This window comes from Haemorhous mexicanus, chromosome 16 (assembly GCF_027477595.1).
Source record: "Haemorhous mexicanus isolate bHaeMex1 chromosome 16, bHaeMex1.pri, whole genome shotgun sequence".
NCBI classification, from domain to species: domain Eukaryota; kingdom Metazoa; phylum Chordata; class Aves; order Passeriformes; family Fringillidae; genus Haemorhous; species Haemorhous mexicanus.
The window spans coordinates 920,709-943,507 of NC_082356.1; the positions used below are offsets into that span (position 1 = coordinate 920,709).

Consider the following 22,799-nt stretch of genomic DNA (forward strand, 5'->3'; position numbering starts at 1 on the left):
AGCCCCAGAGACACCTTTGCCTTGTTTGTCCCCAGCTGTCATCACTGCCTCCAGTGTTCTGCTCTAACTGGAACCTGGGGACACTTTCTCAGAGGGACTGATTAAACTTTTAGAAACTTTGGAGTTTAAATTTAACTTTGAATTGTTGAGAAGTTTTTTGAATACACTCTCAGGGACTGAGTCTGATGTAAACAACACCAAATCCCTGAGAGGGTCATTAAAGTCCTTGTGCTGTGTCTGTGCTGCTGAGCTGGGCCAGGCTCCTGGACCAGAGACAGCTCATGGGAAAACAAGAGCTTTAAAAAGACATTTCTCCTGAGGAGCAGCTCCTCTCCCAGCCCAGCAGGGCTGAGGGCACTGCCTGCAGATACCTGAGAGCAGTGAAGCAGACAGAGGCTCAAAGCAGCTGGAAGGACAATTCTGAGCTCATTCTTGGAGACATCTTCACCATTTCTGACACAGTCAGTCTCCGGCAGCAGGGACCTCCTGAAGCTGACCCAGGACAGGACTGATGTGACTGTAAGGATGGCTCTGCTGCTCTTTCTGCTTTGGGGGAGGATGTGCTGCAGAGCAGGGCTGCCCTGGGCACCGTCAAGGGGCAGGGCAGGACGGCTCCTGCTGCCAGGGATGGCTGCAGGGGGTGAAGCTGGGACTGAAGCCAGGGCTGCCCAGGGCTGTCCTGCAGAGCAGGTCCTGCAGCCCTCAGGGCTCCTGGCCAGCCCAGGGCATGTGCCACCTGCCAGGGGCAGCTCTCAGCCTGCCTGGTAGCTCCACATGGATGGTGCAGGGGAGAAGTTGGAGGTGGAAGGAACGACCCACATCAGGGCAGATTCCTCCTGCTGTGGAGATGGTGCTGCATGGCCAGGAGTGCTCTCAGCTTTCTCCTTAAGGGAAGGGAAAGGGGCTGTGTCACTGAGACTCCTGCACTGTCACCCTGGGCAGCAGCAGATGTGCCTCACATCTCCCTCAGAAAGTGCCTCCTCAGCCTCCTCTCCCTACAGACAGCAGCAGCAGCACCTTGGCTTGCAGCATCTCTGTTTGCCTTCCCTGCCTTTAAGGCCCTGCTGCCAGGGAGATGCCCCTGGGCAGTGCCCTGTGCTGGGAGGGGTCTGCAGGGCAGAGCTGAGCTCCCGGGGCTGGGCTGGGCTCTGGCAGCATTGGCAGGAGCAAGGCTTGGATAGAGAGTGCCCAGTAGGCTCAACTCCAGGCAGCAGAGAACCAGACCAACCCTTTGTATTCCTTCCTGTCCAGCTGCACAGAGAAAGAGAGAAGGGTTTGGAGAAAATTATTTTTAAACCATAGAGTTCAGAATGTCTACTTTATTTTTCAAGAAATGTTTAAGTGCTGGCACCATGAAACAGAGGAATTGTAATATTCAAAGGGCTCCTGTGTTGGGACTAGCATCAACTGCATTGGGGCACAGAGAGATCTGTTTTTCCTCGGGTCTCCCCAGTGTTCAGGCTGTGAGAATTGGTAAAGATGAGGCAGGACCTCAGCAGCACCAACTCAAAATCAAAAATAGTCTAGCAAAATTTCACTCACAGGAAGAGACGGGATTTTGCTGAGATTCCAAATAAAATACAGAGGATTGACTCAAAGAAATTGGTCGCACTTTGTCAATGTCTTCTTTCAACAGTCCACCATGCCCAGAGTGAAGAAATGTCCAACAGCAGCTCCATCAGCCACTTCCTCCTGCTGGCACTGGCAGACACGCGGCAGCTGCAGCTCCTGCACTTCTGCCTCTTGCTGGGCATCTCCCTGGCTGCCCTCCTGGGCAACGGCCTCATCATCAGCGCCGTAGCCTGCGGCCACCACCTGCACACGCCCATGTTCTTCTTCCTGCTCAACCTGGCCCTCAGCGACCTGGGCTCCATCTGCACCACTGTCCCCAAAGCCATGCACAATTCCCTCTGGGACACCAGGACCATCTCCTACTCAGGATGTGCGGCACAGGTATTTCTGTTCCTCTTCTTCATTTCAGCAGAGTATTTTCTCTTGACCATCATGTGCTACGACCGCTACGTGTCCATCTGCAAACCCCTGCACTACGGGACCCTCCTGGGCAGCAGAGCTTGTGCCCACATGGCAGCAGCTGCCTGGGCCAGTGCCTTTCTCTATGCTCTGCTGCACATGGCCAATACATTTTCCCTGCCCCTGTGCCATGGCAATGCCCTGGGCCAGTTCTTCTGTGAAATCCCACACATCCTCAAGCTCTCCTGCTACAAATCCTACCTCAGGGAACTTGGGGTTTCTGTTTTCACTACCTTCTTAGCATTTCGTTGTTTTGTGTTCATTGTTTTCTCCTATGGGCAGATTTTCAGGGCTGTGCTGAGGATTCCCTCTGAGCAGGGCCGGCACAAAGCCTTTTCCACCTGCCTCCCTCACCTGGCCGTGGTCTCCCTGTTTGTCAGCACCTCATTTTTTGCCTACCTGAAGCCCCCCTCCATCTCCTCCCCATCCCTGGATCTGGCAGTGTCAGTTCTGTACTCAGTGGTGCCTCCAGCCCTGAACCCCCTCATCTACAGCCTGAGGAACCAAGAGTTAAAGGCTGCAGTGTGGAGACTGGTAACTGGACAATTTCAGAAACATTCAAGTGATTGCCAATTTCTGCATGTCTCTTGTAATTAAAGTCATGTTTCATAGTTCTTGTTGGATTGGTTATTTTTTTCCTCTGTTTTCATTTTTCTAATATTCTCCCTAAACAAAGGCCATTGTTTCAGCCATTTATCATTTTGCTTCTCTCCAACTATGATCTGACCCCAGACTGTGTCAATGAGGAGCTGAGCTCTCAGTGGCTTTAAAGGAACCAAAAGATTTCCCAGCAAAATTTTCACCAGAGATGCCTCTCTTGTTGCCTCCTCTGGAGCTGCAGCAGCAATGTCTGTGTGCAGAGCTGGGGGCAGATCAGTGCTGGCACAGCAGCTGTGCCCAGCAGCAGCAGCCCTTGCTGTTGCCAGTGCTGCTCCCGTGGCCCTGCCCCGCTGTCCTGGTGGCCCTGGTGTTGCTGTAGGGCCTGAGTGCTCTCGGGGCCGGGCACAGCCCTGGGGGTGGCAGTGCCAGGGCTGCAGCAGGGACTGGCCATGGGCACTGCTGGGGCAGTGCTGACAGCTCAGGCCAGGCCCTGGGGGCTCCAGGCTCCTTGCCCAGGCTCTCTCAAGAACACGCCCAGGCCAATGCTCAGCACAGAAAAGCCCTGTGAGCAGCCCCAGGGTGGCCGTGGGCAGGCTGGGGGCAAACAGCATGGCTGCTGCCTGCAAGGGCCCTGGGGGAGACGGGAAGGAGCAGCAGAGCAGGGGCTGATCCATCCCCCAGGTCCCTTTCTGCCTGGCTGCTGTCCATCCACTCTGTCCCCAGTCTGTACCACCACAGGGGTTGTTTTTGGCCATTGTGCAAGAGCCAGCACTTGATCTTGTTATACCTCAATTGTTGGATTTGGGCCCTGGATCCAGCCTGTCCAGGTCCCTTCTCAGAGCCCTCCTACCCTCCAGCAGAGCCGCACTTGAAGCCAACTTGGTCACCACAGTTTCAGGAGGCCCTAGAGTGTCACAATGGTCTCCATGATTCCATGAGGTCTCTCAGTGTCACCGTGTCCCTTTTTTCCATGTGACCCTTTTGGTGTCACAAAGTCCCTTGGATCTTTGGGCCCTGCACTGTCACAGGGGATCCTTGGTCCCGCAAGGCTCTGCAGTGTCAAAAAGTCCCTTGGTCCCATGAGGTCTCACAGTGCAGCAATGCTCTCCTTGGTTCCACAGTATCACAGGAGCCTCTTGGTCCCAAGGACCACCACGGTATCAAACACGTTTCCTTCATTCCATGAGTCCCTGCAGAGCAACACTGGCCCCTTGGTTCCATGGGGTCCTTCAGTGTCACAATGGCTCCATCATTTCACGAGGTCCTGCAGTGTCACAATGGCCTCCATGGTTCCACAAGGTCACACAGTGTCACAGTGGTCCCTTGGTTCCATGAGGCCCCAGAGTGCCCCAATGGATTCCCTGGTGGCACAGTGTCACAATGGACCCCTGCTTACACAAGTTCCTGAAGTGTCATGGGGACCCTTGGTTCAGCAAGGCCCTCCAGTGTCACAGTGACTTCCATGGTTCTGCGAGGACCCAGAGTGTCACACTGGACTCCTTGCTTCCATCTAGCTCCAGTGTCACAATGGGGCCTTGGTTCTATGGTGCATTCAGTACGCAGTGTCACTGTGATCCTCTTAGTTCCACGAGGCCCTGCAGTGTCACAAGGGCCGCTTGCTTCCCCAGAGCCCTGCAGTGTTACAATCATCACAGAATCACAGAATTAACCTGGGTGGAAAAAAACCTTGGAAATCAACAAGCCCCACCTGTGCCACAACACCACCTTGTCACCCAGACAATGGCACTGAGTGCCACATTCAGTCATTCCTTAAACACCTCCAGGGACGGTGATTCCACCACCTCCCCGGGCAGCCCATTCTTCTGCCCAGTCACCCTTTCTGTGAAGAACCTGTTCCTAATGTCCAGCCTAAACCTCCCCTGGTGCAGCTTAATGCTGTGTCCTCTTGTCCTGTCACTGTTCCCTGGAAGAAGAGCCCGACCCCCCCCTGGCTGCACCCTCCTGTCAGGGAGTTGTAGAGAGTGATGAGGTCTCCCCTGAGCCTCCTCTTCTCCAGGACAAACAACCCCAGCTCCCTCAGCCGCTCCTCACAGGACTTGTGTTCCAGACCCCTCACCAGCCTTGCTGCCCTTCTCTGGACACGCTCCAGCCCCTCCATGGCCTTCCTAAATTGGGGGACCAGAACTGGACACAGCACTCGAGGTGTGGCCTCACCAGTGCTGAGCACAGGGGAAGAATCACTGCTCGGCTCCTGCTGGCCACACCATTCCTGATCCAGGCCAGGTGCCATTGGCCTTCTGGGCCACCTGGGCACACTGCTGGCTCATGTCCAGCCTGCTGTCCATCAGTGCCCCCAGGCCCCTTTCTGCCTGGTCACTGTCCAGCCACTCTGTCCCCAGCCTGTGGCACTGTGGGGGTTGTTGTGGCCAAAGTGCAGGACTCAGCCCTTGGTCTTGTTCAACCTCACCTTGTTGGATTTGGGCCCTGGATCCAGCCTGTCCAGGTCCCTCTGCAGAGCCCTCCTACCCTCCAGCAGATCCACACTCACACCCAGCTTGGTATAATCTGCAGATTTGCTGATGCTGGACTCAAGTCCCCTCATGCAAATCATCAGTGCAGATATTGAAATCCATGCTGGCTGGCTCTGATCCCTCGGCCATCCTGTGGGTGCCCTGGGATGGCACTCAGGGTGATCTGTTCCATAACCTTGCTGGGCACCCAGGTCAGGCTGACAGGCCTGGAGTTCCCCAGATCCTCCTTCCAGCCCTTTTTGGGGAGGGGCTCACATTGGCACGTCCAGTCCTCTGGGACCTCCCTGCTGAGCCAGGACTGATAGTAAATGATGGAGAGCAGCTTGGGGAGCTCATCCACCAGCTCCCTCATCCCCCTGGGATGGATCCCATCTGGTGCCAGAGACACCTGTGAGCATCTGAGTGGCTCAGCAGGTCACCAGCTGCTTCCTCCTGGATTACAGGGAGGCTGTTCTGCTCCCTGTGCCATCTACAGCTCAGGAGAACACTTGTCCTGAGGACAACTTGACTTACTGTTGAAAACTGAGGCTAAGAAGGGGTTAAGTACCTCAGCCATTTCCTTGTCTTTGGTAACTATATCCTCCCAATAAGGAATGAAGATTCTCCTTAGCCCTCCTTTTGCCATTAATGTATTTATAAAATCATTTTTATTATCCTTCACAGAAGTGACCTGCCTAAGTCCTAATTAGCTTTCACCTCTCTAGTTTTCTTTCTGCATGACCTAACAACATCCTTAATAATGTCCTGAGTTTCCTGCCCCTCTGTCCAAAGGCCAGGCACTCTAATTTTTCCCTTAAGTTCCTGGAAAATGCTCCATGCCCTGCCAGGCCAGTCTTTCTCCTTGCTAGCTCACTTTTGGGCACAGAGGGACATGCTGTTGCTGCTCCTTCAAAATTTCTTTCTTGAAGGGTGTCCATCCTTCCTGGAATCCGTTGTTTTTAAGGGCTGTTTCCCTTTAAAAAATCAGTACCTCATTCGGTGCTCCCCAAATCAATCCTAATAGGCCAAAGTCTGCTCTCTGTAACTCCAGCGTAGAATATATGTTGATCTTTCACAGAATGTTTAAAAAATCAATAATTTCATTGTTACTCTGCCCCAAACAGCCTCTGACCACCACATCTCCCTCCAGCCCTTCTCTGTTTGTGACCAGCAGGAGACAGAGCTTTCCTTGGCAGTGGGAATTGCAGGAAACCTCCCCCAAGTGCAGCTTGGAAGGCTCAGCCTGGAGCTGAGGAGAAAGAAAAGTCCCTCCCAGGGCAGAATGTTGGTGCTGGAGGTGTCCCAGCGTGAGGCTGGGCCATGGCCGGGCTCTGTGTGCCAGGAGCCAGCAGTGCTGGGTGCAGGGAGCCCAGGGAGGGCCCAGAAACGCTGGGTGAGAAATGCTGGGGCACAGCGAGATGGGCGAGTGCAGCCGGCCAGGGCAGAGGAGCAGCACACCCAGGGGGCACAGCCTGCAGGACAGATGGCCAAGGGCTGGGCAGGGCTGGCAGGGCCACAGGCACCCAGGCCTTTGTGCCCTGGGCTCGGGCAGCGCCTCCGGAGGCCCCACAGGAGGAACTTTCCTGGCAGGGGCTGCACTTTGGTTCTCCCTCAGCCTCCTCGGGAGGCTGGCAGGGGCTGCAGGCTGATGGTAAAATAAATAGGGCAGGAGATCCTTCTCCTTTTTAATGCCTTTATTAAAAGTGATCAACTTCAGGCTGGGAGGCCCAATGGATCCACAGTTTCACCACCATCACTCCCAGGAGTGGCTCAGAGGAGGAGGAAAGTGCAGCCTTGTCCACTAGGGAGCAGAGCTGGGGATCCTGTCCTCAAGGGAGCAGATGGAGATATATCTCTGCTTCCCACTTTTGTGTTTGCCGTCCAGGGTACTGGCCCCAGCTGAGGTCTTCTCTGCCTAGGGCGGGGGACAACAAAGGTTCTCAGCATCTCTGCAGGCTCTGGGCTCTTGTCCTAATGTCCAGACATCACTTGATACTCCTAATTCTGTTTTGGCTCAATGCTTTTGGGGTTTTTTTTCAGTAAGTGTGGTGGGGGTCCTCTCTCATTGCATTCTGGGTCCGAGATTATTTGCATGTACTCTGATGTCCCCTCCTTGCACTGTCCAAGAAGGGCTATCAGCCTGGCTCAGGCAGGGTGATACTGATACAACAGAGAGTTAATGACTTAACCTTTGCATATCAATCTTGTCTTTTCACAGTTGGGGTGCCATCTCCCAGGAAACAGCAAGGCTATGCCCAGCAGCTGCCCCTGTGAGAAATGGGCAACTCAGGCCTGTCCCCGCTCCTGGGACCATCCGTGCCACCCCCACGGGCCTCCCCCCAGCTCGGCTGGGACCCGAGCTTGAGGAGGGGGGGAGCCCGCCGTTCCCAGGTCACCAGGCAGCGGCAGGATGACTCAGGGCACTATTAAGAACAGGTAATTAAAAGGAAACTGTTAACAGGAGATTATAACATGAAATTATTAACAATAAATAGTTAGAACTTGAACTTGGCAGTTATTGGTTTAAGTTATGAACTCTGCAACTTTAAAAAAAATGGGCAGCCTTTTTTTTATTCATAACAGGCCCCCCTCTTTTTCTTTGATCGAGCTTAAACTTAAGCTTGCATCAACTTCCAATTTCTGATTCATGAGCATAGAACTTCTTTAAATTTTTGTATTGATTATAAATTTCCTGAGCACTCTGATAATCATGGTTACTTAATGTTGTTACTTTTCCTGGTTTCTTCAGGTTAAAATTTTTTTAGAGATCTTTAGGTTGGTCTCCACGGCAGATGTTACCATTTTAAGCAGGGAAATACTAACTCTATGAATAGATTCTTACCTCAGGGTATCTCTAACTATCTCTTTCTCTTTGACCAGATCTACCAGGCTTGCTTCAGTAGCATCACCTTCAAAGTGCAACCAGGCTTCTCCTACAGGGCACTCTGCCAGGAGTTGCTTCTCAAGTGGTGGTATTCTGGGCCATCCAATACATTTTCTCATCCTTTTGACAAAAAGACTGACTGGAAGAGGTTAACACAATGAGGGTTAAAGTTGGTGTGGACTCTCGACAAGGAGCTTACTTCTTCTTCCTCATAGAGGGGTTGGTAGCACTTACTGCACGGCTCTCTTGGGCTCCCCAGAGCACCACCAGCAATGAAAGCCATCATTACTACCCTTCCCAAGAGTCTGTTATGGGTCATCTTACACAGCCTGCCCACCCGGCCTTGCCTGTTGGGGATTTTACTTAGAAGAAGTCTTCCAGCCCTTTAGAGTCCTTTTTACCCATTCCTCTGGTTAAACCTCTCTTGGTCTGTCCTTACTAATTTGGTCTATCTTGGGGGGGTACTCTGTAGAAGATTGACCTGGAGTCTTTGGTCCTAATTTGGGGGAGCTTAAGTGAAATTACTTATTAACAGTCTTTAACTTTTTACAACCTTCTTTCAAACACAGAACTGTCTTAAAACACTTTAAGATATGTTATGGTTCTGATACCATTCTATTTCCTTAAAAAGTTCATCAGTCTTTTTGACTCTTCCTTCTGAGAGTCAACTTTAAGTCTTTTGGTCCTTTTATAACGGTATACTCAGGTGAATTAACTCGTGATGTGGTTGACTCCTGTCCTGAGTTAGGGGGTGAGTCATCTGGAATCTAGTCCAATGACAGAGGGAGAAAGTGGTGTTGAATCCTGGTCCAATACCAGAGGAAGAGGCTGATGTTGAATCCTGGTCCGATACCAGAGGAAGAGGCTGGTGTTGAATCCTGGTCCAATGCCAGGGGGTGAGAGTGGTGTGGATTCTGGCCCAATACCAGAGGGAGAAAGTGATGTTGAATCTTGGTCCAATGTTAGGGGGTGAAACTGGTGTGGAATCTGGTCCATTGCAGGAGGGAGAGTGGTGTGGGATCTGGTGATGTGGGTCCAACTCTTTCTTCTGGTCTGCACAGTCAAATTAGCAATGAGGAGTACCTGAAAGGGGCTTGCAAATACAGGCATTATTGGTCTACTATTTTAGTATTTTATCAATACCCAATCTCCTGGGTTAATGTTATGTATGATTGGTTAATTTCTCTTTTTCCATAGCTTGCATGTTTCTCTCATCAACTTCTATATGCTCTGTATTTTGCAAGGAGTTGTATTTCTGTTAGCTAACTTGACTCCAAGATAGCTCTTTGGGAGTTATCTCTTCTAGTATGCTTTTTTCTCTTTTTTCTCTGTATCTAACCTACTGGTTTTCTGTTCCATTCTCAAGATCTTATCTATTCATCTCCTGCTTCTGTTTCTCACTTTCACTAACAGCTTAAATACCACTTTTCTTTTAACCACTTGCACCCAAAACAAACTTTTTTCATGCACTGCTTTTCAACACAATACACCTCCCTCTAAGGAGATACGGGGTAAAGCTTAAAATGCACAATCCACATTACTCATACTTTCATTCGTCTACATTCACTCACTTTTATTTCTCATTCACCTTCACACATTCCTTCAAAGCCTCAAGACACAAAGTGGATCCTTACTGCCAGAAAGTCACGGGTCGCTGTGGTCCGTCTCACCTTGAGGCTGGCCCCAAGGTCTCAGTATCTCTAGACCTCCTGGAAGGGCCCTAACTCTGGATGCCTCCGGTGCCCGTTCACCTGTGAGGCTGTCTGCGTGTCACTCACACTCTTCAGCTAAAGCCCCCACCTGCCTGGGGACAATAGCCTGGTTTGCGGGTCACACACTCCTCTTTCCACTGCCCCCCTCACTTCCCAACCACCTAGGAAGTTGAGGCTTTGTGTGTGACTCACTCTCACACACACAACAAGACAACAATAAGGTACCTTTTACTTTCACATCACCTATTACAAGTTTAGGTGTTACTGGCCAGTCCCAGTGCTATTGGATATCCCTCCACCCAGCTGTTTTGTCCAACCTCAGATGCTCTTGGGCATTTTACCATACCTTCTGGTACTTTGTTGAGACAGGCCTTACCTGCTCCTCTATCCACTAAAAATTTAAATTCTTCATTTAGGGGTCCCCTAAAGTATTCCAAGGGCTCCTCAAGATGTTGCATCAGGTTCCCTAAAGTACAGAGCCCTTGACCCCTAATTGTTAGGTGACCCCTAATCGTCACCTCTAAGAATCCTTGCCTCCTCCTGGTGATGGACCCGGCCACCCTTTTGTTACCTCAGATCGTGGGATAGAGTTGCTTGCCCCCAAACTTTCTCTAGCTACAGCAACCATGATCCTGGCCTTGGCCTTTGCTCTTTCTTCTTCTCTCCTTAAATATACCTTCAATGCTTCCCTCAATAACTCATTAATGACCTTCGCTTGCCAATCTTCAATCTTTTCCAGTTTTCTCCGTATATCAGGCCAAGATTTGGTAACTAATTGGACTTTTAGTAACACCTGGCCTTCCGTGGTGTCTGGGTCTATTTTGGAATACAGCTGGAAATTCCGCTTTAGGCGATTAAGCCAAGTAGCAGGAGTTTCATCCTTCTCTTGTGCACCCTCAAATGCCAATTTGGTATTCGTTCCCTTGAGAACTGACTCTTTGATCCCCCAAATTATCAAAGACCTGTATTCCATCACGGCCTTCCTCCCTTCCTCCTGATTAGGGTTCCAGTTGGGATCCGTTAGTGGCAATTTCTGTTCACCTGCTGGCACTTGGGGTCCGGGACAGTTATCTTTCTCCCAAATTCTTATACCAGCTGCCCTAACCATCCGGACCTCTTCTGGGGAGAATAATATATTCAGAATGGAATTAGTCTCCCCCCAAGTGTAGATATTTGGACCTAAGAATTGATCCACTTGGTTGACTATGCCCACTGGGTCCTCAACTAAATGCCCTAACTCCTTTTGGAACCCTCTCATCTCAGAAGTGGTTAGAGGAGCATTCACAAAGCCAATACCTCCTGCTACCCCTCCCATAGGAACTTCTCTGAGGGGAAAAAGTCTCTCTACCTCGGAGGTCTTAGATCGAGTACTGCAGTATGGCCCATCCTCAGGCACCAAACTACTAATTTGAGAGATATTAAGGATTCCCCTGAACTCTCTGCAGGTCACCAGGTGTATTCGGTGATAACAGTTTATCAGGCAAGAAGACATTTGTGTCCCAGCTAGGAGGAGGTAAAGGAACAGCAATAGGAGGAGGAGAAGAACCTGCATGCATATTAAGTGGAGCTGGAGAAGGGGTGGAGAATGTAGCCTGTGGAGTAGGCGCTTGTGGTGGGGCAGAAGGAATTAGAGGAGCCGAAGAGGGTGGTGAGGGAGTGGTTTCTAGGGGAGATACCGGGTCTGCCATAGGGGAAGCCAAACGGGTAGAAGAAGGAATTACAGGAGGTGGTAATGAGATAGCAGCCGGGGGAAAAGCCCGATCTGCACTTAGAGGTGCTCGAGGAAGAGGATTATAAGGTGGAGGGGCATCCAGAGGCAAATAATCCAGGGGATCCCATCTTTTACTAATTCCAGCATCCCCTCCTTCATTGCCCTCTTTCTTCCTCTGCACCTTACAAATTCTCACACCTTCATCCCCAATAGCACTCTTTAACCAACAAGCTACATACAATAATTGCTCGGGATCGGTGTCCTCCTGAGCTGTCAGATATTGACTCAGCTGCTGACACATCCACTTGTCCTTTGTCCCACACCAGGGCCATCCTCCCTGCACTTTTAATTCTGGCCAAACTTCTACACAGTACTGGATCATCTTAACCTTATCCAATCCCTCTGTGGCCTCTATAGAATCCCATCTCTCTAACAGTTCCCCTAAGGGACTATTGGGAGGTATATTCCTCAGCCTCTTGCCCGTCTTCTTGCTATTACATCCTCCCATTTTTCAGGTCTCAACAGGAAAAAATCTCAAGAAAAAATTGCCTGAAGCTCAGGACTTCATATTTATACTACTGCCTGATCTCTTGACTGCCTAACTTAATGTCAGGTCTTATGTCTACCAGGACTTTAGACACGAAACCCCGGCCTAAGAGCCCAATTCGTGCCTGACCCCCTTCATCAGGAAAAACAACTGCCTGATTTCTCTACATATCAGGACTTAAACCCCGGCCTCCTTCACCGAGATCTGTGCCTGACCTCCTTCGTCAGGACTTAAAACACACCCCGGCCTCCTTTGCTGAGATCTGTGCCTGACCTCCTTTGTCAGGACTTCCTGTGCCTGACCTCCTTCGTCAGGACTTAGTTTGCCTGCAGGGCTTTGAGCTTGCCCGAATCCTTCTCGAGACTTAGAATTTGCCTGACTTCCCTCGTCAGGACTTTCTGAGCCTGACCTCCTTTGTCAGGACTTCCTGTGCCTGACCTCCTTCGTCAGGACTTAGTTTGCCTGCAGGGCTTTGAGCTTGCCCGAATCCTTCTCGAGACTTAGAATTTGCCTGACTTCCCTCGTCAGGACTTTCTGAGCCTGACCTCCTTTGTCAGGACTTTGTTTGCGTGCCACTCACACCCAAAACTCCTCCGCACACCTGGAGAGGGGGGGGTCCAGAACCGGGATACTAAGGAGTGCCACGCACTTCGAGAATCTGAGCTGCCAGTCCTCGTCTCATTCACACACCATTCACTCGCCCCCACTCCCACCGCCGGTTTTTTCTCACCAATCCGGCGCTCCTCGGTGTCACTGGTCCGAGCTGATCTCCTCAGGTCCTGATAGCCAGCTGTCCCGGAGGTGTGGGGTGGTTGGCCGTCCCAGTCCGATTGTCCTCTTCAGGTGTGGCTCCCGGACAAGACCCCCAGCTGAAATAAACAGAGGCAGGAGATATTCCTCCTTTTTAATGCCTGTATTAAAATGATCAGCTCAAAATAGCGGGGGGAAGGCAGGTCCGTGGGTTCCTGCCACCGCTCCCAGCAGTGACTTGGAAGAGAAGGATTTGCAGCTTTGACCCCTAGGCGGCAAAGCCGGGAGTCCTGTCCTCGCAAGGGCACTGGGGGTATACCCAGGGTTCCGTTTGGGTTGGCGATCCAGGGGGTCCTGGGTCCGACTGGCATCGTTTAGTTGGAGCGAGGAGTGACTGAGGTTCTCAAGCGTCTCTGCCGGCTTCGGACCTCAGCCCTGCTGTCCAGACACCACCCTGACCTCTCAAATCTGCTTTGGCTCATCTCTTTTGGGGTATTTTCCAGGATTTGGTGAGGGTCTCGTCCCAATGCAGTCTGGGTTTTTAGATAAATTTGCATGTCTCCTGAGATGCAAATATCTCCCTCTCCCCACCGTCCGGGGGGGTGGTGGTCATCCTCCTGGCAGCAGGCAAGGGTGGTGCTGAAAAACAAGAATTCTACACAATAGAGATTTAAACGTAGATACTCAACGATACTCAACAGGTGATTACAACATTTAACTAACAAAAAACTCCTGGCCAGCGATCAGTTCCCAGCTCAACTCAAAACTCTGCAGCTCCTTCTCTTAAAAAAAAAAACAGGTAACTTTTTTTACTCATAACAAACCCAGACTTGTATTAAAAGTCTCTGCTTCAGCCCACATGTTCAAAGGATGAGTCTAAGCTCTTCAGTTTCTAGGTTGTTTATTGTATTTTATCTATAAAATTTTCCTCCTGCCCAGCTGAGGTCTGCTCAGCAGGACAGTCAGAGGCACTCCTCCTGCCCCCAGGGCAGTGTTATCTTTACATACTAAAAACTAGGTATAACATGTTTACAATTATTTTCCAATACCTATCACCTATGTTATACAGTGAGCTTCTACTCTAAACCAATCTAAAAGTGCCAACATCACCACTGAAGATGGAGGTAGAGAACAGAAGAAGAAAGGCTAGACACACCCAAAACCCTCCATCTTGTCCCCAAAAACCCCTATACTAAAAATCCCAAAACCTACATTTGCACCCTGCGATTACTTTATTATTACACTGCTTAAACTGCTGTGGCTTTTATCTCTTCATGTAAAGGTGGCGATTTGCTCCATGGTTCGTAATCACACCCGCTGGTGTTCTAGGCTGTGTGCCAGGGTCTCTGAGCCTCCTGGCAAGGGTCCTTGGCAATTCTGGACTCCCAAAGGGATGTCCTGAGTTCCAACAATGGACCTGGCAACCTCCAACACAGTAATGTTGCTTGATTCATCTGTTCCTTTGATTCCAACAGGAATTTTAAGACCACCTGGACAGCGTATGCACACTTTGTTTGTTCTCTCTAGAGCTATAGACTCTGATTCCCTTGGAGAAATAAAGATCATGGCTTGGACTCCCCAGCTGCCCTGTGTAGTCCCGACCGTGAGCCATATATCCTAACTCATACTTTTTCCAGCAGTACCCCTATCTGCATCCTCCATAACTGAGAAGAGGGAGGGGAATTTTTAGTTCCAAAGAGGTCCCATAGATTTTATAGAGGCAACCTATTACCTCTGAGCGTCCAACATGCCAATGAAAAGTGACTCTAAAAGGCAGAGACACTCCTAACAAGACTCATTAATACAAGAGCCGATGTGACTGTTATTTCAAGGAGCCAACAGCCCAATGAGTAGCCATTAACGACTCAAGAACTCTCCAGCATAAGTAGAAAGAGCAAAAGCCCGCAAAGCCAACACTCAGTGCAAGTAACAGAGCCAGATGAGCAGATCACCGCAATTAAACTTTTTGTGATGTCTGTCCCCCTAGTTTTGTGGGAGAAGGATGTGTTAACACAGTAAGGAATTTTTATGTGTTCGGATTTTGTACAGGAATCGTTTAGGACACTTGATACCCCCACAATGGTCCCTGGCTAAAGTGCCCCAGGCACTTAGAAGCATTAGAAGGAGCAGCCCAGCTATCAAAAGCCACAGTTCATACAGATCTAAGGCCCTGAGGCACACCTAGCCCTGGTCAAATTTCCAGTTAATTGCTTTTTTTTTAAACAATGTATTTTGTTGTGAATTTTTAAGTACAGCTATTTAGTACTATATAACTACATCTCTTTTTGGTTTAGCCTTCAATGCTTATATCCCATGACTCTTACTAAGCCAAACTTAAATCTGTCCTATAAGCAATCTTTAAAACTGCTGCAAGGAGGTGCAGCCCCGCCAGGCACCAGCCAGTGTTGAGATTTACCTTCTAACTTGTGAATTGTGATTTTTAATAGGATTGTTACTAGAAAAATTCAAAAGTGTTAGTATAGAAGTAATGTCTTTTTACCTATTAATAACATAGCAAAACTACATCATTCACTAAGAGGAATTAGTTTTAAATTCAAGATTCTTTAGCTCAAATTCAAGACAAAACTTGAACTTTATCTGTAGTGATTTTTTGAGACTTAACTCCACTGTCAGCTTTATTAAGTGCTTGCTTTTTACTCCATATTTCTAACAAAGTAATTTTATTGTAAAAATTTCAGTACAGTAGTTTACTTGCATGTTGTTTACTCTGATGTTAACTGTTATGTAACAAATTTTTCAGTAACCTTTTTGTAGCAATAGTTTAAATAAGTCAATTCTCTTTAAGATTGATTTTTGTTTAGTCACAGTGATGTTAACTTTAAGTTCTTGTAGAAATACTTTATTAAAGTTAAGTTTTACTGAAGTTGATTTTAAGTTTTGTTGAAGTATACCTGTTTGACTTAAAAGACATAATTCCTTTGCTATACAAGTGAATGACATAAAGTCTGAATGAATTTTTGTCAAAATTTGCTCATTTAAATTACAAGATAACGCTATTTTGCTATAGAAATTAGAACAGCTTTTGCTATTTTATTTTTTATAAGTAGTATTGAAGAATGAGTCTCCATGAGACTGTTATTAGTTATGAGTTATTTAATGCTTTCTTTTACTTTTTTCCTTTCATGTCATATATGTCTAGAGAAATATAACCTCAATTTCCTAAAACAATTTCTACTGATATATTAAGTAACACTGATTATGCTGTTGATTTTGTGATGTAAATTCACTGTCTTTGTATAACAAGCATTACTTTATTCATTTGCTATTTGTCTATGATACATTGACTAATTAACAATAAATGAGAAAGCCAGCTACTTCACAAACCTTCACTTATTGTTGTATAGCTATTTATAAGACATATATTATTTTTCTAACAACTATTACTGAGAAGTTTTAAAATATATTAAAAAGACTCTTCCAGTTAAAAGCCTAGACCTTGGCCAAGTCCTAGCCTTAACTAGTAGAGAAAATTTTCTGCACCAAAATTATATTCCAGTAATTTTGATTTACCAAATTTGAACATATAACAGCTGTTATGAACAAAAAAAAAAAGGTTACCCATTTTTTTAAAAAGGTTGCAGAGTTCACAACTTAAACCAAAAGCTGCCAGGTTAGAGTTCTAACTATTTATTGTTAATAATTTCGTGTTGTAATCTCCTGTTAACAGTTTCCTTTTAGTTGCCTGTTCTTGGTGGAGCCCTGAGCCGTCCCGCTGCTGCCTGGCTGCCCAGGAGTGGTGGGGCCAAACCCTCACCTTTCGGCGCGGGCCCGCCTGTGCTGGGGGTGACCTGGAAGTGGTGGGGGGCCCCCACCCCCAGAACGAGTCCCGGTGGGGCGGGGGGGAGACCCACAGGTAGTGCCTCCGGTGTGCGGACCCACCCCAGGAACGGTGGGCTCCGGCAAAGCCGAGGGGGGCTCGCAGTGGGGGGGTGTGGCACAGGTAGTTCCAGGAGCAGGGGACGCAGGGGCAGCTGCTGGGTGTAGCCCTGCTGTTTCCTGGGAGATGGCACCCCGACCTGAAAAGACGAGATTGACATGCAAATGTTAAGTCATTCACTCTATTGTATCAGTATCACCTTGCTTGAGCCAGGTGGGAGGATTGCATCCTCCCCCCCAGATGGTGAAAGGAGGGGACCTTGGTGTTGATATGGAAAGTACCCTCTGATCCAGAATGCAATGTGACAGGACCCTCACCAAATCCAGGAAAAGACCCCAAAAACAACTAGCCAAAATGGAATTAAGAGATCAAAGTAGTGTCTGGACATCAGGGCGGTGAGGTCTGAAGCAGGAAGAGATGTTGAGAACCTTAGTTGTCCCTCGCCCTAACTCCGAAGATATTGGTCGGAGCCAGGACCCGAGGCTGTAAACCCAAAATTGGGATCCAGATCACTCCTGCTCTTATGGGGGAGAATCCCCAGCTCTGCCCCCTAGTGGACCAAGCTGTATTTTCCTCCTCTGAGTCACTCCAGGGAGCAACGGTGGACCCGTGGGGCCACCCAACCTTGAGCTAATCACTTTCAATAAAGTCATTAAACGGAAAAAGATCTCCTGCCCTGTTTATTTCAGCTGGGGACTCTCCGGGATAGCCACGCCTGAAGATCAGCTCAGGACCACTGACACGGATTGGTGAGAAATATCTGGCGGTGGGAGGGGAGGCGAGCGAGTGGAGTGTGATTGAGATGGGGGTCAGTGGCTTGGATCCACGGAGTGAGAGTGGACCTCCCAGTACCGCGGTACCAGACTCCCGCAAGGGGGCTGGCCGGAAACGGAGGGAAGTGAGTGGAATTAGCGTGAGTGAGTCTCCTCCTAAGGGGGAGAGAGAGGCCCCCCACTCCGGGCGTGCGGAGGAGATCCTGGGTATGAGTGGCACGCACCCCAAAAGTCCTGACAAGGGAAGTCAGGCAAATCGTAAGTCTCGATAAGGATTCGAGCAAGCTCACAAGCCCTGCAGGAAAATTAAGTCCTGACAAAGGGAGTCAGGCACAAATCCCTGATAGATGTAAGACCTGACATTGGTAAGGTTAGGCAGTCAAGAGATCAGGCAGTTTTTCCTGACAGAGGGGAGTCAGGCACAGCTCAGGCTCTTATACCGGGGTTTCGTGGTTTAAGTCCTGATAGACATAAGACCTGACATCCGTAAAGTTAGGCAGTCAAGAGATCAGGCAGTTTAAGAATAAAGTCCTGAGCTTCAGGCAAATTTTCTTGAGATTACCTGTCAGTAGAGGCACCTTTGGATGTTTTTGTTGAGACCTGAAAAATGGGAGGATGTAATAGCAAGAAGACGGGCAAGAGGCTGAGGAATATACCTCCCAATAGTCCCTTAGGGGAACTGTTAGAGAGATGGGATTCTATAGAGGCCACAGAGGGATTGGATAAGGTTAAGATGATCCAGTACTGTGTAGAAGTTTGGCCAGAATTAAAAGTGCAGGGAGGATGGCCCTGGTGTGGGACAAAGGACAAGTGGATGTGTCAGCAGCTGAGTCAATATCTGACAGCTCAGGAGGACACCGATCCCGAGCAATTATTGTATGTAGCTTGTTGGTTAAAGAGTGCTATTGGGGATGAAGGTGTGAGAATTTGTAAGGTGCAGAGGAAGAAAGAGGGCAATGAAGGAGGGGATGCTGGAATTAGTAAAAGATGGGATCCCCTGGATTATTTGCCTCTGGATGCCCCTCCACCTTATAATCCTCTTCCTCGAGCACCTCTAAGTGCAGATCGGGCTTTTCCCCCGGCTGCTATCTCATTACCACCTCCTGTAATTCCTTCTTCTACCCCTTTGGCTTCTCTTACGGCAGACCCGGTATCTCCCCTAGAAACCACTCCCTCACCACCCTCTTCGGCTCCTCTAATTCCTTCTGCCCCACCACAAGCGCCTACTCCACAGGCTACATTCTCCACCCCTTCTCCAGCTCCACTTAATATGCATGCAGGTTCTTCTCCTCCTCCTATTGCTGTTCCTTTACCTCCTCCTAGCTGGGACACAAATGTCTTCTTGCCTGATAAACTGTTATCACCGAATACACCTGGTGACCTGCAGAGAGTTCAGGGGAATCCTTAATATCTCTCAAATTAGTAGTTTGGTGCCTGAGGATGGGCCATACTGCAGTACTCGATCTAAGACCTCCGAGGTAGAGAGACTTTTTCCCCTCAGAGAAGTTCCTATGGGAGGGGTAGCAGGAGGTATTGGCTTTGTGAATGCTCCTCTAACCACTTCTGAGATGAGAGGGTTCCAAAAGGAGTTAGGGCATTTAGTTGAGGACCCAGTGGGCATAGTCAACCAAGTGGATCAATTCTTAGGTCCAAATATCTACACTTGGGGGGAGACTAATTCCATTCTGAATATATTATTCTCCCCAGAAGAGGTCCGGATGGTTAGGGCAGCTGGTATAAGAATTTGGGAGAAAGATAACTGTCCCGGACCCCAAGTGCCAGCAGGTGAACAGAAATTGCCACTAACGGATCCCAACTGGAACCCTAATCAGGAGGAAGGGAGGAAGGCCGTGATGGAATACAGGTCTTTGATAATTTGGGGGATCAAAGAGTCAGTTCTCAAGGGAACGAATACCAAATTGGCATTTGAGGGTGCACAAGAGAAGGATGAAACTCCTGCTACTTGGCTTAATCGCCTAAAGCGGAATTTCCAGCTGTATTCCAAAATAGACCCAGACACCACGGAAGGCCAGGTGTTACTAAAAGTCCAATTAGTTACCAAATCTTGGCCTGATATACGGAGAAAACTGGAAAAGATTGAAGATTGGCAAGCGAAGGTCATTAATGAGTTATTGAGGGAAGCATTGAAGGTATATTTAAGGAGAGAAGAAGAAAGAGCAAAGGCCAAGGCCAGGATCATGGTTGCTGTAGCTAGAGAAAGTTTGGGGGCAAGCAACTCTATCCCACGATCTGAGGTAACAAAAGGGTGGCCGGGTCCATCACCAGGAGGAGGCAAGGAAAGGCCAGTACAGTCAGGGACTAGAGGAATGGAGAGACCTCAAGTCCCTTTGATTGAAAGGCGTTGTTATTACTGTGGGGAAACTGGACACATTAGGAAGTCATGTAGGAAGCTCAGTATTGATGAGGCAATAGCCAGGGAACAAGACAATTAAGGGAGGATTCTTAAGGGTGATGATTAAGGGTGTCAAGGGCTCTATACTTTAGGGGACCCGATGCAACATCTAGAGGAGCCCTTGGTAAACTTTGAAGTGGGACCTCTACATGAAGAATTTGAATTTTTGGTTGATACAGGAGCAGATAAGTCCTGTTTGAACAAAGTACCAGAAGGTATGTCATTTGGGAAAAAAATTTGTTAAGTATTAGGGGCTGAAGGGAAACCTTTTAGTGCATCAGTGATTGAAGATGTAAAAATAATGGGAAACTCTAGACAGTATGACGCTAATTTTATTTATCTGCCTAAATTACAAAAAAGTTTGTTAGGAAGAGATCTGCAGGTTCATTTGGGGGTTGGGATAGTCCCAAGAGAAGGGAGGATGGTGGTACAAATAATGAAGTTATCCCAAGGGGATATCGCAGTGATAAACCCCGAGGTATGGGCTGAAGGGGGAAAGCGGGGCCTATTGGACAATTCACCAATAACAATAAAAATGCAAGATGATACTTCACCCATACAGGTTAAACAGTATCCAATTTCCCTAGAAGGAAAGAAGGGGCTTGCCATAGTTATTAAACAACTGTTGCAAGAGGTAATTTTAGAACCCTGTATGTCGCTACACAATACCCCTATACTGGCAGTTAAGAAAGCTGAAGGGAAATACAGGCTGGTACAAGATCTGAGGGAGGTCAACAAAAGGACCATTGCTAGACATTCAGTTGTGCCCAAGCCGTATAGTCTTCTAAGCTGGATTCCAAGAGAACATGCTTGGTTCACGGTCATAGATTTGAAGGACGCTTTTTGGGCATGTCCTTTGGCAATGGAATGTAGGGATTGGTTTGCCTTTGAATGGGAGGACCCAAATACATAAAGGAAACAATAGCTAAGGTGGACCCGATTACCACAGGGGTTCACGGAATCACCCAACCTCTTTGGAAAAGCCCTGGAGAGTTTGTTAGAACAGTTTGTTCCTGAAGAAGAAGTACAAATCCTGTAGTATGTTGATGACCTGATGGTGTTGGGGAAGGGAAAAGATCAAGTCAGAACAACTAGTATTAGGCTATTGAATTTTCTGGGGGAGAAGGGACTAAAAGTTTCCCAAGAAAAGCTACAGTTTGTGCAATCTGAAGTAACATATCTTGGGCACATCATAGGAGGGGGATATAAGAAGTTAGGTCCTGATAGAATTTCAGGCATTCTATCTCTGCCAGCCCCAAAACAAAAAAGAGATGTGAGAAAACTCCTAGGCCTGTTTGGATATTGCAAGTTATGGTTAGATCAATACACGCAAAGTGTAAAATTTTTATACAGTAAATTAGTAGATACAGGTCCCTTGGCTTGGACAGCAGAAGATGACCAACAACTGGAAAACCCAAAAAACAAATTGTCTTGTGCCCCGGTTTTAAGCCTACCAGACCTCAGGAAGGGCTTTGACCTGTTTGTGAGTGCTGAAGAGGGTATGGCCTATGGTGTACTAACTCAAGAGTGGGGAGGATGCAGAAAACCAGTGGCTTACATCTCCAAATCGTTAGATCCAGTGGCTAGAGGCTGGCCAGTCTGTATACAAGCAGTTGCAGCAACTGCTATCCTGATTGAAGAGACAAAAAAATTGACCTTACAAGGAAAAATTAGGGTACGTATTCCTCAGGATCTTAAAACAGTGCTGAGCCAGAGAGCTCAGCAGTGGCTAACTGATGCCAGAATATTAAAATATGAAATAATACTAATGAACACAGATGACTTGGAATTTATTACATCCAATTCCCTCAATCCAGAACAATTCCTAATGGGAGAGCCTGCAGAGAATTTAGAACATGATTGCCTTGAATTGATTAACCTCCAAACAGAAGTAAGAGAAAATTTAGAAGATCAGCCTTGAGCAACTGGAAGAATCTTGTTCATAGATGGCTCTTTGAGGGTAGTAGACGGGAAAAAAGTTTCAGGTTATGCCATCATAGACAGGGAGACTTTACAAATTAATGAAAAAGGGAAACTACCCCCAAACTGGTCAGCCCAAAGTTGTGAAATATATGCCCTGAAAAGAGGATTAGACTTACTGGAGGGGGACTGGGGAACCATTTATACAGACTCCCAATATGCATTTGAAATAGTTCACACATTTGGGAAAATATGGGAGGAGCGTGGATATCTAAGCTCAAAAGGGAAAAGCTTAGCCCATGAGAACCTGGTCAGGTCCGTATTAGAATCTCTACAGGAACCAAGAAAAATAGCGGTGGTCCATATAAAAGGGCACCAAAGAGGAGACAGTCTGGAAGTTAGGGGAAACCGATTGGCTGATTGGATAGCAAAAGAAGCAGCTTTAGAACCAGGAGATCCAGTGAAAGTTCTTAAAGCAGAAACTACACCTGAAGAGAAAGAAAGAAAGAAGAACCCATATTTAGTGAAAAAGAGTTAGAGGTTATAAAGGATTTAAAGTTACACCAGGGGCAACAACAGGAGTGGTTAACTTCAGATGGACGGGTGTTTTTGAACAAAGCACTTGCTCGGACAGTGCTAACAGAACTACATAAACTAACTCACTGGAGAGTTCAGGGGCTATGTGATCATTTCTTAAGAAATAACCTGTGCATAGGTGTATATAGCCTAGCAAAAGCAATTACAAAAGGCTGTTTCATTTGTCAAAAAGTGAACCAGAAAGTCATGAGACAGGTAGTCCCTGGGGGAAGGGAATTGGCTCTAAGACCTTTCCAAAGCATACAGATAGATTTCACTGAGATGCCCCCAGTGCAGGGGTACAAATATTTACTGGTTATAGTAGATCATCTCACCCATTGGGTGGAAGCTTTCCCGACTAGAAGGGAAACAGCCCAAGTTGTGGCAAGTGTAAATTTGGAAAACATTATTCCCAGATATGGAATAGTGAACACCATAGATTCGGACCGAGGTTCACACTTTGTAGCCCAAACATTGCAAAATATAATCAGAGCCTTAGGATAGAATGGAGAT

General features: G+C 48.0%; 1 protein-coding gene across 1 annotated transcript; it reads left to right on the forward strand.

Annotated features, from left to right (window-relative positions):
* Positions 1–1,641: 1,641 nt before the first annotated feature.
* On the forward strand, positions 1,642–2,628 carry LOC132334521 (olfactory receptor 14A16-like). Its single transcript, XM_059860628.1, has one exon. It carries the CDS (start codon positions 1,660–1,662, stop codon positions 2,626–2,628), a length of 969 nt encoding a protein of 322 aa, XP_059716611.1. The 5' UTR covers positions 1,642–1,659.
* Positions 2,629–22,799: the final 20,171 nt, after the last annotated feature.